The sequence below is a fragment of the Mercenaria mercenaria genome, unplaced genomic scaffold, assembly GCF_021730395.1.
Source record: "Mercenaria mercenaria strain notata unplaced genomic scaffold, MADL_Memer_1 contig_857, whole genome shotgun sequence".
NCBI lineage: Eukaryota > Metazoa > Mollusca > Bivalvia > Venerida > Veneridae > Mercenaria > Mercenaria mercenaria.
The window spans coordinates 33098-50716 of NW_026463766.1; the positions used below are offsets into that span (position 1 = coordinate 33098).

The following is a 17619-nucleotide window of genomic DNA, read 5'->3' on the forward strand; positions in this document are numbered from 1 at the left end:
ACTTCGTCGAAAATCAAGTCATCTAAGCCGAGTTCAAGTCGAAGCGCTATGGAAGGGTAGGCTATTGTGTAAATGATACTTACTCCCACCTGTAAAGTTACTGATCAATCAGAAATTGGGCCCTGGAAATATGTAAAACTGTTTTTTCCCTGCACATTGTGCGCTGTGATCAAAAGCACGAACCATTAAACGCTGCCTTTCAGTCGAGTTTGAGGAGTTCAGCTCTTCAACAGGGAAGGTACGACTGGTGTACTAACTTATACCGTTCAAGTGGTTTATCGAGTATAGAGTCGGTCTCTACTCAACCTCTGTGCTTCCTCGTGAACTCAGCCCTAAATTTCGGGTATATACTATCCTCCGTATCATTAACTATTCATTGCTTATCATAAAGGCTGTGGTAATCAGATTGGGACCATTTCATCATGATTCGTTGTCTGCACGTGCAACGCTTCATTTGGCCGGTCATATTGCCCGTAGATAGCAGCATAAACGTTCTAAGAAGGCAGTCTCCCCTAAAACAGTGCATGCATACATATGTAAATGATTAACAATTACACGATTATACACAAAGTAGACAAACAGACAACAAGGATAAAACAAATAAAGAAATACAGTTGGGCGCCGTTTTGGAAAGGTCAGTGGCATAAAAAAACACTTTTAACAGTTTAGTTAATTGATTTAGATATGGAACATTTGCAATCTGACTAAAGTACATCTCCTTTTACGCTACGCTTAGGATCTGACAACGAGCTATTGATAGCCTCGTTCTGACGACCCTTCCGCTAGCCAATCAAAAGCTAACTTACAACATTCTGCAAGCTTTAAAAAGGCTTGGTTTTTGATATCTACAATTTTTATGTCGAAAGATGTCAGATAGCCGGTTAGCTCAATCGGTAGGGCACTTGCTCTGTTAGCGAGAGGTGCCGGGTTCGAGCCCCGGATTGACTGCAAATTTTTCTTACTCTTTGACATTCGAACAAGTTGTCTGATTGGTTCAAATAGAAATAGAATTGCGAAAATAAAAATAGCAATATTGGAAATCCAATATATACAGAAGACGAATGTGAATGGGTCGTTCTCAGATCTTCGTTTAGAAGATCAAGTACTTTAGTCAGATTGGTCAGGGGTCACACGCAGGGGTATTGTTGAGTCAATTTTCAGCACTTTCTAAAGAATTGAAATTACCTGGGCTTTAGTACGGCATGTCAGCTTTTCATCTACGAAAATATATTTGAGCTCGGGACAAACAGCAATCCCACGGACCAAGGGTACATTGACAATTTTGGAACTTCATCCAATCGCTCAAAAGGTCGTTTTTGATGTTGTCTGAGAGTGTCAGTATATGCCTCGGATTTAGGATATAACCGTATTTGAGGGCTGCAGACCTAGACATTTCAGAAAAATTTTCAAAATGAATTTCGTGTAGACTAATAAATGTTGATTCTACGGAAGCGTGAAAGGGCCAACATACGCTTATACGTTTTATTAAGTTAAGGCTGCGGAAAGGATATGATTAATGTGAGCGCGATAGTGACTAGGAAAATAAGAGTATTGCTTGTTTCACAATCGTCAGTTTTTAAATATAAAGCGTGTCTCAAAATGAATGTACACCAAAAAGAAACAAAGCATTTAGAAAGAAAATGAAGTCTATATAGCCATGACTAAGCAAATTCATTTCTATTTACTTCATAACAAACGCAGACCTTAGTTTTTGTTCAATGTATACAACTCATCATTTTTTTTTCTTAATGTTTACATTTACTGGCGTGTGTAAGTTCAGCTATACATTAAACTTTCGAAAATGCCTCTTTACAAGTAAGTTAATTGGGTCGTAAAACTGGAAACGTAAAAATCTGAATTCATCATCAATATGATCTTTGACAATAGCTATAGATTTAAGTCTGTTTTGGACATAATACAAGAGGTGTAGTTTTTGTGAAAAATGAAACAGTAATTTTAACACGACCATATTTTACGTTTATAGTCAGGGTTCTTTTCTATTGTTATTATGTTATTCCTATCACCCCGATTGGTGTATTTGATATATTTCGATCTAGATGATATACCCCTGGAAGATGTGCCTAGTCTGCTGAAATTATTTTTTCCAAAAATATTCAAGAGAACCCAGTTTCGCGATTGTGTGTCACGTCATTGGCACACGAAGTATACTGGCTTACGTGATATTGGTGCAATGCATTTAGGTCAAAAACGACTATTTCAATAAATACATGGAACTTACTGGGAATAAGTTAACCGAATAATGAAAATTAGGTAATGTTTGTCCGTTCTGATTGATCAGTAATGTAAGCAAACACAGTGATTTTTATTTCTAAATTGATTTTATTACTGAATTTACAGTATTTTATTATACATTTTGACATTATTTGCTATATTTCTTATGTGATTCAGTTATATATGTATGTATGTTAATATTTCTTGTTTTTAATTTCAGTATTTCATGCATTTAACAAGGCCTGGCACGTGAATCATTTTGCATGTTCTATATGTGATAGAAAGATGAGTCAAAAGTAAGTAGAACAAAATTTGTTTGATTACATTTTGGTAATTAACTTATGGCATTAAAAACAAAAATTTTAGACAACAAAAAAATAAATGATGAATGTAAAAGCTTGATAGTAAATTATGGCCGTACGATCTTGATCATGTTCTTTTTACATTTGAAGCAAAACGAGGTTATATTCATGAGAGAGAAACAGTTATAACTTATAAATGTTAAAATCAAAATGTAAAGCTTACTTTGAAATTTGTATATTTAATGGTGTAACAGTGTGAGAAAACTGTGCACTGTCTCTGGGGCTCAAACCCAGGACACATCACATACAGGGCGAGTACTCTGAGCTAACGCCTGACTAACCAAAATTCTTACCTGATGTGCCCAAGCAAATTTACGCAAGATTGTATTTTTAAAATCCCTTTTTAAAATCAAACCCAGCTTTAAAATAGGTTTAATTTATGGAGTCAAATGAGGGTTACTGAAAACTTTTTAAATTTTCATTTTTAATTAAATTTTTCCTTTGGAAATAACAAAACTTTCAGCCTGACAAGCTATTTTTTTCGGGGTTTTTGAATTTGGGGGTTTTTCAAATTTTAAAGACAAAAATAAATGGTTTATTTTGGTTGGGAAAATTTGCATGGGTTGAGTATCTTTAAAACCCACAAAATGATTATTTTGGGGCAAAAATATGATTTACGGGTTAAATTATCCTCCCCCCAAGACAGTTTCCCTTTGGGGTTTCTTACTATAGTTCTAAAATTCTTGTGATTTACTTTTTTGGTGTACGATTTAATATTTTAAGTTGTTTCGGGCATTTTTTAAAAAAAAATTTTTGTTTTTTAACCCAGAGATATCAGGCAAACCGACTATAATTTTTTTTTATTTAGTCGACTATATGAAGAATATGGGGGAGTATTTTAAAATCCCCCCGGCGACGGTTTAATAGGAATCTGAGGATTAAATTCAGGGTTTGGGGAAAATTTTCATGGTTTTGGAAAAAAAGGAAAGTTTTGGGGGAATTTTAGTTAAAAGGGAATGTTTATCTTCAAGATAAAAAAAACGGGAAAATTTTGGGTTTGTTTGTTTGGGTTTTTTTTTTCCGTATTTAAAAAACCATGAAAAACCAAAAAATTTGCCCCCATAAATGTTTGATAAAATCACGAAATACAAAAAAAAAGGTATTTCCCCATAAATTGTTTGATAAAACCCTTTAAAACACAAAAATAGTCCCCTTTAATTTTTGATACAACCCAAAATTTAAAAAAAAAATTTTGTCCCCACGAATGTTTTGATACAATCCGAAAGACCAAAAAAAAAAATTTCCCCCTGAAAAAAACAGATAATTTTCCCAAAAAGGCCCACCCCCGGGGGGTTTACTAGTTTGTAGTAACTTAAGGGACCCAGAAAATTAAAATTTTCAAAAACTACAACCAAACAAATATTTTTTAAAATTTCAAAATTTTGAAAATAAATTCAGAAATTGCTAAACCCATTCATCAGTTTTTTAAAAACCTTTTTGTTGGTCCCTACATGGGGGGGGTTGCGTGGCGAGTGGTTACATTCTTGCTCTTCACCGCAGGGGGTTTTGAAACCCCCTTGCATCGGACGGGGCTTTGGAAGTTTCTTTGGTTCTACTCTGGTGCCCCCCCTTTTCTTAAAATAATCCCCAAGGGTGGGGTATTAATGTTTTCCCTTTGAACTTTAAAAAGTTTGGGAAAAAGCCCCTTGTACCAAAAATTTTGGTAAAGGAACTTTTTTAAAACAACAAATATGCCCAAAAAGGGTATAACGGGGAATGATTTAAAATTTATTAGTTTTTTTAAATTTTGGGTGAAGTTTTTTCCCTAATTTAACATTTTCTTTTTTTGTAAAAAAATTTTTTCGATTTAAATCTGAAACCAGTCTGAAAATTTTTTGTTACGACAAGTTTCCCAGTGATTGAAAAAACCCGACTGAAGAAAGCGAAAAAAGAACAGAAAAAAAAAAATAAAACGGGGTTTTAAATTTTCGCTTTAAATTTGTTTGAAAAACCCTTGAAAAAATTCATGCATCCCTTTTGGGAAAATTTATAGAAAAAAATTAAAGTCAAAACTGTTTGGGTTATACATTATGTAAATAAAATTTATAGCAGTTTTCAAAATACATGAAATTATAAAATTTATATATTTAACCCTTTAAATTTGGCAATATTTATATCAAAATTTCTGGGAATTTTTAACAAAAAGGGAAAATATCTTCACAAATACCTGTTATGTCTCCCACCACACGTGGGGTGGGGAAATATTGATTTACCCCAAATTCTTTGGCTGTCTGTGTGTCTGTCTGTCTGTCAAAAAAAGCTTGTCTGCAGTCTAAATCGAACTTTTCTCTTTCCGATCTTTCCCAAAATTTTCAACAAAATTGTGTCTGCAAAACAAGTGTTTGGGCCCAATTTCGTAACAAACCAAATGGGTTTAAAGGGCACGTTAAAATTATCCCCTTGATTTACCAAAAACACCCCAGATTTCTTCGCATTTTTCCCCCAAACCTGGCGCCTATACTACTATTAGTTAGGCCCCTTTTAAAGTGTAAAGAAAGCGCTGTACATGTGGATTAAGAAAACAGTATAAAAAGACTGACTTATATTTAGATGTTTTAGGCAGTTGGGGGAGACATGCGTTTTTCCTCAAAAGCATCTCTATTTTCTTTATGGATAAAGATTTTTTTGGGGTATATCCCCCGGGTTTAAAACTATGGTAAATTTTGGATGGTACTGTTTCTGGCACCCAAATCACCCATCTGTAAAACTTTTTTGAGCCTTTGTCATAAAAAAACCCAACATGGGGGTTTTGCGCCCAAATAAATGGACCCCGGGGGAACAGCCTGCGCTTTCTGCGCAGTCTGGTCGGGATCCATGCTTTTTTGCTTTTAAAGTTTCTCTAATTTAATTAGGCTTTGAAAGCGAAACGCAGGGGGGGGAATCCTGACCAAACTGTGCATGCGCAGGCGGGTTTTGGATCCTTGCGGTCAAAAAGGGCCACATTTTGGTTTTTTCCCAGGGCCCAGGGCTAAATTAAAAACTTGAACACCCTTCTCCCTGAAATTTAAAAAGTATTTTAATACCAAACTTGGTAAAAGCTTTTTTTCAAATGGTTTAGTTTGGGTCCCTGTTAGATTTAAAAAATAGAAAAACCTTTAAATGGGGTTTTCTCATGAATCACATGTCTATTGTTTGATCTTTTATCAGACTTGGTGTTTTTATTATTTTAAATTGTTAGGTTTTACCCCTTTTTAGGGGGGCCCCCCTTTTTTATTGCAAATACAGATGTTTTCAATTTATGATTCAGTGTGTCCCCCACATATTTCCCCGTCAAATAGTAGGAAAAAGGTCCCCCCTTTCCCACTATGGTCGATTGTAATTATTATACCATTAATTTTTCTTTTATTGATATGGTTGGCTTTCTAAATATCTTGGGTTTTTCAATTTAAAAAAAAAATAATTCCAGTAAAATTTAGAATGAATTTCATAAAATAAAAAGAAGATACTTTTAAAGCATTAAAAAACAGGCAAGCAAAATAAAAACAGGCCCAAATAAAAATAATAATAGACACAGTCTGGTTCGTGAAGGGGCCCTTTTTGCAACGGCCCTTTAAATGGAAATTTTATTAACAGATAAATTCAGTGGACTTTTTATCTCTTTAAAAAACCCGAAATGTAAAAAATCGGAGTCCCCGTTATGGAAAACTTTTTTTTCAAAAAAGGGTTTTTTTTGCCCGAGCTCAAAAAACCCTTTATGAAAAAACAAAAATCTGCCATAATTGATCTGGAGTAAATTTTTTGGGGGATCCAGTTTGGGTTAAACCAGAAAATTTAAAAAATCTATTAGAAGAAACCCTATTTATTACAAATGAATGTACCTTTTTACATTGTAATTTTAAATTTTAAAAAAATACTGAAAAAAATTGATTTTGTGGAGATAAAATTTCGTGGTTTCAGCTAGAAAGACTAATATGGGGGGGTCTGTTTTTTTAATATTTCCCGGATAACATTTCAAGATAAAAAAGAATTTTAAAAAATTTGCTCATTTTTATTTGGGAATTTAAAAAAGTTTAATTTACACGAACCACAGAATCCCCCCGAAAATTAGGGCCCCCCCAAAAAAATTTAAAAATATTCCCCTATAGACGCATAAAACTTTTGATATTAAAATGTATTGAAATGTTTTAAAAATTTCCAAAAAAAATTGGACAGGGCATTTCATGTACATCAAAATGGGGTAAAAATATTTGTAAATAGAAAAATAAACTAAAACAAAAATGCAATATTTAGCTTTTAACATATTAAACCCTTTAAGCAGAAAATTTAAAGGGTGTATTTATTTTGTCCCCCGTAATGTAGGAACCCCCAACTTTTTCCCTTTGTAATAACAGTGTTGAGAGATAATGGAAATGCGGGGGTGTAAAAAATGCCAAGCTGAAATCATAAGCTTCTAAATTAAAAAACATTAAAACCAAAAATCACTGCCAATTTGTTCAAGTAAACTTTAATTTTTTAGGTATTTTCTTATAATTTTGTTTAAAAAATTAATTTTAAAACATTTTTTTTATGAAAATAAAAATATAACTAAATATTTCCTACTTTAAACCCACAGGCAAAGTTCTACCTGACTTTTTTCATCAATGTCTTTAATAGGGAAATCATTTTTTTTTCCATTTTTTTGGGGTTCTTTTAAAAAAACTTCCCCAAAAGAGATCATATATTGCAAAAAAAAAAAGTTCTGAAAATATTCGGGGGGGTTTTTAAATTTTTTCATAAAAAAACATTCAAAAAGAAAGATTTTATTTTTCTTTTTCCCCTTATTCTACTTATAGAAAATTGATAAATATCAATCAGGACCTTGAAACCTTTTTTGATACATGGAGTGTTTATAAGGTATCTGTAAACAAAATCCCTAATTAAATTTTTTGCTTGGTTAAAGAAACGGTAGTAGTTTTATTGAATTTAAAAGACATGCATAGACAAATGACCAAAAAAAAGATGTCAGGTTTGGCCTATTTTATATCTCCTTATTAATGGTTTTTTAAGTATTGAAGTGCTTTCAGCCCATTCTAATTCAACAAAATTTTTTTTTTCAGGGAAGGAATCATTAGAAAGGCCCCATAGAAAAAATTTTTTAAAGAATAATTAGAAATTTTTTATAGAAAAAACCCTTTTTTTTATCATTATTGTATTATATCGTGATATAAGGTAATTATTGTAATTTTTTTTTTGATATAGCATTCTGTTAAATTTAAAAACATTTCAGTTATCATTAAAAAACAGTTGCATTTCATTGTATTTGACAGAATAAAAATTTGGGAAAGGGAAAAAGTTTTGTTTATTTTTCTTCTAAAAGTCTTTCACAAATTATTTTTAAACTGCCTGTAAATAGTGACAGGGGTGAGCTTTTGTAAACGCCCCTTTGTCCGTCGTCCCCCTCCTCAATTTCTTTTGCAAAGGGTTTGTGGTTTTATTTTTTGATTTTAATTTTTTCCAAAATTGCAAACAACTTGTATCAAAAAAAAGATCTTGGTTTTTTTCTTGAAATGGCCAGATCCCCTTATTGGTTTCCCGAGTTATGGCCCCCGAAAAGGGGCCCAAAGGGGCCCGAAAATTTGCTATTTTTTTAACATTGACTGCAATAGCGGGTTCAATTTTTGATTGGAAAATTTTTTTTAAACTTGGGACAAAACTTGTGCACCATAAGATCCGCTTCCTTTCTTTAACCGGGGCCCAACCCAAATGGGTTTAAAATTATGGGGCCCCTGAAAGGGCCAAAAATTTGTATTTTTTAAAAATTGGCTGCGCAATTGCAGCTTCATTTATGGGTTTGAATTTTTAAACAAACTTGCAAAACAACTTGTATCACTACAATATTTGATTTCTTTCTTAAAATGGGCCAAAATTTTGTTATGGTTCCAGAATAATTATGGGGCCCCCGATGGGCCAGAATTAGCTATTATGACCCTTGCTGCACAAAGCAGCTTATTTTCAATTTGAATTTAATCAAACTTTCCACAAAAACCCCCCTTTTTCAGCATAAAAATTTTTGGTTTCCCCCTTTTTTGAATGGGGCCCGATCCCCTGAGGGTTTCAGAGTTATGGCCCCCGAAATTTCCAAAAATTTGCAATTTTTACCTTGTCTGCGCCCAAAGCAGCTTCATTTTTTTATTTGATTTTAACCAAACTTGCAAAAAACCCAAATTTTTACAAACCCCAAGATCTTGGTTTTCCCTTTTTTGGCCCCGATTCCTTGTGGTTCCTAGAGTTATGGCCTCTGAAAGGGCAAAAATTATTTGTATTTTGACCTTGTCTGCACAATAGCAGCTTCATTTATGATTTGATTTTAACCCCAAACTTGCACACAACTTGTATCACCATAAGATCTCAATTCCTTTTTATACGCCCAAAGGGAGACGTATTATGTTATCCCCTCGATGTCCTTCTGTTGTCTGTTGGTTAGCAATTTCCCTTCTGCTCTGTAACTCTTGAACCCCTTGAAGGTTTTCAAAGAAACCGGGACACAATGTTCTGTCATTATTATGTTCAACCTCATCGAAACGATGTGCAGATCGCTGTTTCGGATGGCTCACTTAAAGGTCAAGGTCACACTTAGGGGTCAAAAGTCATACGATTTTGTTTTGTGTGTATATTGCTCGCTTTTGCGTTGCATTGCTGTGCTCTTGTTTTTATTTGGAAGATCCGTCTTTTGTTCACTTACAATATTTTTTAATTACTTCCTTTATGTTACTATAAATAGCTTATTTAGTAACTTTTTTTATTATTGGCCTTGGGGGAAAAAACCGAAAACCACTTTCCTGTGGTACAACATGGAGGGTACCTCCAATTTATAGGTGTATTTTGAATATCTGTCCCTTTTAAGAAAATTTCAACTATATTTTCTCATGATTTTTTTGATTGATTTTGATTATGATTTTTTGACCTTCTTGCCCTTTAAAGTGCAATGATGACAGGTGAGTGATTTAGGGCCATTATGGCCCTCCTGTAAAATAAGTCTGATTAGATACAGTTAAATCAAATATGAAAATTCATATATGCGAATGCTGTACTCCCCAGATTTTTATATCCCCAAAAGGTACGTATTATGTTATACCCCCGGTGTCCATCCATTAGCAGTTCGTGTCCGCTCTGAAACTTGAACCACTTGAAGGATTTTAAAGAATTTTACACAAATGTTTACCACAGCGAAACAACGTGCGGGAGCGCATGTTCGGGGGTGGCGCGCTTCAAGGTCAAGGTCACACTTGGGGGTAAAAAGGTAATATGAAGGGTTTTTCATGTCCGCTCAGTAACTTTTGACCCCCTTGAAGGATCTCAAAGAACTTTGCAAAAAATGTTGGACGACGTGCAGAGTGCATGTTCTGGACGGCTCACTTCAAGGTAAGGTCCAAACAAGTAGTCTGCCAGTGTGTAAAATGTGACTTTTGATGGCATTTTTAGCTCGACTATACGAAGTATAAGGAGAGCTATCCTACTCGCCCCCGGTGTCGGCGTCTTTCCACGTCCCCACTTGGTTAAAGTTTTTTTTACACTTTCTTTTTTTTTAAACTTATCTTTGTAACTACTTGATGGATTTGATTCAAACTTGAAATACTTATTTCTCATCATCATCCAGATCATCTGACATAAGGGCCATAATCTGATACCAATATTTCATGAATTATCCCCCTTTTCACTTAGATTTTCAGGTTAAAGATGCACTTTCACTCTATTTTGGGTTATTACTGAATGGATTTAATTCAAACTTAAAATAGTTGTTCAGTATCATCACCCACATCATATGACACAAGGTGCATAACTCTGCACCATTTTTTCATGAATTATTTCCCCCTTTTTATTTAGAATTTCGGGTTTAAAAGTTTTGGTGCACTTTCACTCTACCTCTGTTATTACTGAAATGATTTGATTCAAACTTAAATAGTTGTTCAGCATCATCCCCCACATCATATGACACAAGATGCATAACTCTGACACAATTTTTCATGAATTATTCCCCTTTTTACTTAAAATTTTCAGGTTAAAGTTTTATGACTTTCACTCGTCTCTGTTATCACTGAATGGATCTGATTCAAACTTAAACAATTGTTCAAACATCATTACCCTTATATGACACAAGGTGCATAACTCTGGGACCAATTTTTCATGAATTATTTCCCTTTTACTTAGAATTTCAGGTTAAGTTTTGATGCACTTTCACTCTGTCTCTGTTATTGAAGGATTTAATTCAAACTTAAAATAGTTGTTCAACATCATCACCAACACCATATGATACAAGGTGCATAACTCTGGCACCAATAGTTAATGAATTATGCCCCTTTTTTGCTTAGGATATATTATATAGTGTTTGATAATTTGATCTTTACCTCTCTTTTTTTTATCCCCCCCTTCGAAGAAGGAGGGGTATATTGTTTTGCAGATGTCTGTCGGTCTGTCTGTCTGTTGGTCGGTCTGTATGTAGACCAATCCGTTTCGGATGATAAGTCAAAAACGCTTGGGCTGGGATCTAAAAGTTGATAGGAAAGTTGGTCATTCCCTGCAGATGACCCCTATTGATTTTGAGATCCGTATGTCAAAGGTCAAGGTCAAGGTCACAGTGACCTGAAACATTTTAAACGGTTTCGGATGAAAAACTAAAGAACGCTTGGGCCTGGATCATGAATGTTGTTAGGAAGATTGGTCAGGGCCAGCAGATGACCCCTATTGATTTTGAGGTCAGTTTGTTAAAGTTCAAGGTCACAGTGACCAAAACAGTTAAACGGTTTTGGATGAAAAACTCAAGATTGGGTGGGCCTAGGATCGTGAAAGTTGATAGGGAGATTGCTTATGACCAGCAGATGACCCCTTTTGATTTTGAGGTCAGTAGGTCTAAGTTCAAGGTCACAGTGACCAGGAACAGTAAAAGGGTTTCCGGGCGATAACTCAAGAACGCTTGGGCCGAAGATCAGGAAAACTGATAGGGAGATTGATCATGACCGGCAGATGGCCCCTATTGATTTTAGGTCATTTAATTAAAGTTCAAGGTCAGATTGGCCAGGAACAGTTAAACCCGGGTTTTTGGACGATAACTTGGGGAACGCTTTGGGCCAAGGGTAATGAAAAATGATAGTGAGGTTATCATGACCCGCAGATGAACCCTGTTGATTTTAAGGTCAGTAGGTCAAAGGTCAAGGTTACAGTGACCCGGAACATTTAAACCGTTTGCAGACAATAACTCGAGAATACTTAGGCGTAGGATCATGAAACTTGATAGGGAGGTTGGTCATGACCTGTAGATGACCCCTATAGATTTTGAGATCTGTAGGCTAAAGGCCAAGGTCACATTGACCCGGAATAGTTAAACACTTTTCAGACGATACCTTGAGAACGCTTGGGTCTAGGATCACTAAACTTGATAGAGATGTTGATCATGACCAGGAGATGACCCCTGTTGATTTTTTAGATCAGTAGGTCAAAGGTCAATGTCACATTTAACCGAACGTAGAACTTTTGTTTCAGTGTGCAAATAAATTTTTGTTCCTTGGCAATTTCTGAATGCATAAGGGGGGCATTTCGTGTTCGACGAGCTCTAGTTGGGCATAGACTCAGGCTTTTGTGCAATTTTCTTCATCCAAAATTGGAGTCATTAAACACTCCAGTGACAGCTCTGTTCCTCAGATGTGCCCCGTTTCACTATCCCGGGATCGAAAGAGTCGAGCGCGCTGTCTCCTGTGACAGCTCTTGTTTGTTAATGCTCTTATATAGTATTAGAGTGTTCTTAGGCTCGAAAAATGAAATTTAAAAAAAGGGGCTGTCGCCTTTTAGGGTTCCTCATTACAGTACAAAGGGGCCAAAGGTCAAATAAGGCATTTACAAATAAAACTATGCCATGTGCACTTGTTTTATTTCAAATCCTTCTATATTAGTTTAAATATTGTGTTCAATGCCCTTTCGTATTTTCTAAATAAAACTGATGATAATAATAAAAAAACATATCTAATGTATATATAATATTATATAGAATAATATGTATCTTTGGGAAAAATGGCATACGATGGCAAAGTGTGTTTTACTTGACATGTTTGCTAATCCTTATCTTTATAAATTATGTGGATGAACTAGAGAAAAATGTTTGGAACTGGCGTATCCCAAAGGGTTATTTCAATGTAATTCAAAGGGCACCGACATGTCAATGTCAAAACTAATTTTTTAAAAAAGACTTCTAAGTTATTAAAAGTAGCAAAATGATGGGTATATTAATCATTCTCAACAACTTTTTTAAATCCCCACCTGTTTTTTTCCCTTTTTCGCCAAATTTTGATAGATTTGAATGAATGTTTTAAACAAGTTAAATGATTATTTTATTGTAATATAACATAAAGAACGATCATATCCTGATGTAAATTCATTTTATTGTAAGGTGACAAAAAAGTAACCATTAAATTAAAAGTCACATTAGTAAATTCCAAATCACAGTAGTACACTTTGATCCTATTAAATTTAATGAAATTAAGATTTTTTTATTCTGTATGTTCAACTCTGTTTAGTTGTAATGGAAACATCTGTTTAAAATTTTCAATATGTAAATGTTTTCTTTATCAGGTTTTGTGATGTCATTAATGACAGCATTAATGACAAAATTGTTTTAAACCCGCAGATGACATTACTTGCTGCATACAAACCAGCACCAAATTGCATTCATTCAGTTTACATTTTTTGGGAGAGGAGTACTTTATTAAATGTCATGGCAAAAACCAATATACGCAGAATTGGTATCGCTGTTACGTTTATTTAAAGAAGTGGGCCTTAAACATTTTGTCCAGTTTTCATTCAAATCTGTCAAATTTGGCAGAAATAAAAAAAAAAAGTCAGGTGTGCAGATGGAAAAATTGTTGGGCAAATGATTACAAAATGACACTCCAATGCATTTTTGAAATACTTTGAAAGTAACATTTATAATATTTATGGAATCTTTCCCAGCCCCTAAAGAAATGATTCCAATCTGTTGATGATTCATATATGATATATTTTATGTTAATTTGTCCACGTGGCGATAGTTAAAAAGGACCATTTAGAAATAACTGAAATTTGGTCACAAAAATAGGTTTTAACAAACTAAAAATAACAGATCTGTAGGATTTCAACTAAGTTTATCCATCCACTATTCCCTTGATTTGCTGTAATACAGTTGTTTTTTACTATCGGTCAGGCATTTATCATTATATTTTTATGTATTTTCAATTAAGTAGCACATTTCAAGAACTAGATTTTCTATCACCGAAGCTTTTCTGATATCACAAACGTTATGTGGGAAAGACAACTGGGTGAGAAGATTTTCAAGAAAGTTTGAAATTGTGGTTTTGATTAAATTTTGACTTAAGATAGCTATGCACGTTCGGATTAACTTTTTTTTTTCAAATTAGACCTCGCGCTATTTTTCATTATAGGAGTCATGTTCATAACAATTTAAGAATAGATTTTTTTTTTCTACAATGTCTTCCCAGCGTTAAATAAAAAATATGGCCTATTATAAATTAGTGAAATAATATTTTTGAGATATTTGACCTGATTAAAGTGAACCCGCACAATTCACGCTAATTTCTAGAATTATTGAATTAATTTTTGTGTCAGATGTTTTAGTTTTCATATTTTAACTTTATAAAGATAGCAGAGTGTTAGTGTAATAAAATTACTCACAGGTTGTCATTTATTCATAAATGATTTTCATTTTTCTAGGCCAAATGCTTTATTCTACCTTTTACGGACAAATGACGTTACGCCATGACTTCTTTTTTGTCAAACGTGCAGAACTACCTTGATTAACTGGTCGACCATTGAACAAAAAATTCTTGCAAATGTTTTCTTAAATCAGAAGAAAGACACGTACAGTCAAGTCTATATAATATTCTAAATCATTATCATTACAACTAATCAATGATACAAATAATAGCACAGTACTTATCATAAGACATATATAAAGTATGTTATTAATGGACAAACAGATGAATATCTACTTGACTGCAAGTTACATATAAAACTATTTTACATTTCCTATATATAGTTCAATGAGAGTTTTAGCTTTTAAACACTTTTACGATCAAAGTAAAACGCGTTTGTACTCCAATAAATTTTGATATATACTAGTGCACAATCTAATTTAGTATTGTTAAAATCATTCGATTACAGTAATCATGCCTTTCTCTTGGCAAATATAAAGCTGATTAATTTCTTTTTGAACAAAAATATCTAGTTATGACGGAGTATAGAATGCCATCGGATTTAGTATGTTACTTGTAACAGCTGCAACTTTGTTTCACCATTCATGTTACTTGAGACAGCAAGAAGTGATTTGTTCTTCGAAACACAGACACTGTAGGGGAGTTTCATATCTAACTTGTACGATGACAGGATCCGACCTGTTTGAGAGATCTGTACAATGGAATTTGTTCCTTTACTGCAAACCAGGATACAGTCGGATGGACCAACTGCTACACCATATGGTTCGTTAATCTGGTCGTCTTTGACAACAACCCTGGTGTTGCTCTTGATGTCATATATGTAGACAGTATGCTCGTACCTATCGGTGAGAACCACTTTGTCACTGTTTCTAATATATGTACAAGCACTAGTGTCTATAGGATATTTCTTGTTTGGAAAGTTGATACTGAAATCTTTCTCTTCTCCTGACAGAGACACAATACGAACAGGCCTTGTATCATCGTAAGTTCCAACAACAAAGTTTCCCTCGTCTTTCATACATATAGACTCATACACTGTCGTTACTTTACATGTCCTGATCAAAGTTATCTCATTAGATTTACTGACACGTAGAAAGTCTATACGACCACTTGTTATCGCAACTTCCTCCTCAGATATAACAACTACACTAAGTGGTATATACGATAACTGATATGATCCTACTTTCTCAAGCTTCTCATTGTAAATCAAACATTTCTTGTTTTGATTATCTACGGCAATCAGTCTACCATCCGGCAGGAAATCCAGTCCTGAGTATAACGGTTTCTCGACATCATCTCCAGTCTGCTTCAGATCAATGGAAGTAATCATCGTTAATCTAACAATTGGATCTAAAGGTATTAAAGGTTTTACAGTTTCAGGTACGGAGTATTTTAATGTCAGCTGTCCTGGAACGCAATCAGAAATCGAAAGTGGGGGTAATTTCAATGTTTCATCAAAATCAAAAGAAACGACCACGGACTCTAACCTTTGACATTCCTTGTCAACGTTGCTGCTAAGTTCATCGACTTGCCTCTTCATTCTAAGTTCCAGTATAAACTGTTGTGATGGCGTCCCATTCTGATGAACGTTATCAACTGTTTCCAGAGATTTTGTTGCATCAGCAATATGTTTCTCATTGTCAGACTGCTTTTTGGTCAGCTTATCGAGTGTTTCTGTCTTAAATGATTCAGCGTCCTTAGTAACGGATACTTCTAAATCGTCAAACATTTTCATTACATCATCCCGCATTCGTCTTACTTTTAAAGACACTTCTTTAACATCTTGATCCAGTTGCTCTTTTGATGACTTGGCATCTTTCACAATCTTTTCAGCCTTCTCTCTTACTTCCTGCAACTTGATCTTTAATTTGGAACTTGTTGATGCAGATCTTTCTGCCATCGTCTGTATTTCTACGACACTGTGGCATTTCCGGTGATCCACAATAGCACAGGTGCTGCAGCAAAGCTGATTATCATCTTCACAGAAGAATTCTAAAACTTTATGATGCTCATCACATTGGTCTAATCCCTTCATATCAAACGCAATTTGTTTCGTTTTCACCTCTTTTGCTTTCACTAGCTTGTGATTTCTCAAGAACGCGTGCGTTGTATGTACGTTTGAACATTCTGTACACTGAAACTCGTCACATGTTGAACAAAACACATCAGCTACTGTTTGTTTATCATTACTTGAACATGGCTGACACAGTACCTGCTCTATTCGTCCAGAAACTGCATCATCGGAACTGTTATTTTCCATATTCCCACTCCCTTTTTCCGCCATTTTGAATCGTATGATAATTTTCTCTTTACACAAACTTCCTTTATGTTGTACGATACTAGTATGTTTAAACTTGTCTTGCTCTATATTTGATTTAAGATTAGAAGTAGGACCAAGAATGCGGAAGTAAATTGTGTTTTGTAAATGCACTCGTGTTATAGTATATTGCAAATTTTTGTTTACTGAAAAAGTACATTGCTTGATATTATAATTTATGATACTAGTACTTCAGAAAACATAACAAATGAAAATATCAAGAGAGCCCAGTTTCGAAGATATAGAATATAAAGACTAAACGTTATCAAATTTAAATGAAATATTTTGCCGGCTAAATTCAGATACAAAATAATTTTCAAACTCTTGGTGATTATGACTTACTGGACAACTTGGTATTTCTACAACACTTTTCCGGTGATTCACTTTATCACTCATACGGGATACAGTTAAACCTGTCTCAGCGGTCACCTGCTTTATGCAGTCACTTGGTCTTAGGCAGCCAATCAATAGTCTTTCAAAATCGACACTTTGTACTTATTACCACATATCGTAAGCAACTAGAATGTGTGGCTCCACTGGCTGACTGTTTTATACAGTTTGACTGTACGTGCAATTATACTTGTGTTAATAATCAGTCAAAATGTGAATTAATCAGTTCAAAACTATCGCATCTTTGATTAATCATGGTGAAATGAAGGTATTGCATATTTTTCAAACTAAAATAGAAAAATTTACCTTTCTATTGTGGCAACGAGATAATTCAAGTATTTCACTAATTTTGAAGATAATGCAACGAAAAACCGGTGGTGACTTTACAGTTCGTACTTCACACTTTACAATTCGTTCTTCACATTTTAGACTTCCTACTCCAAAGTTCATAATTTATAGTTCATAGTTCACTGTTCACAGTTCAAATGTTACACTTCGCTCATCACACTTTACATTTGATACTTCTCAGTTTACACTTCACACTTCATGCTTCACTAAATCACTCTTCAAAGTTATCGTTTGTACAATATGTACTATTCTTTCTGAGATTGCCACAAACCATTCCAAAATGGCACCACAGTGT

The 17619-nt window shown here is 34.2% G+C and overlaps 1 protein-coding gene across 1 annotated transcript; it reads right to left on the bottom strand.

The window, feature by feature from the left end:
• Window positions 1–14279: 14279 nt before the first annotated feature.
• Window positions 14280–16586, bottom strand: LOC128554899 (zinc-binding protein A33-like). The gene has a single exon (XM_053536236.1). It carries the CDS (start codon window positions 16551–16553, stop codon window positions 14811–14813), a length of 1743 nt encoding a protein of 580 aa, XP_053392211.1. The 5' UTR covers window positions 16554–16586; the 3' UTR covers window positions 14280–14810.
• Window positions 16587–17619: the final 1033 nt, after the last annotated feature.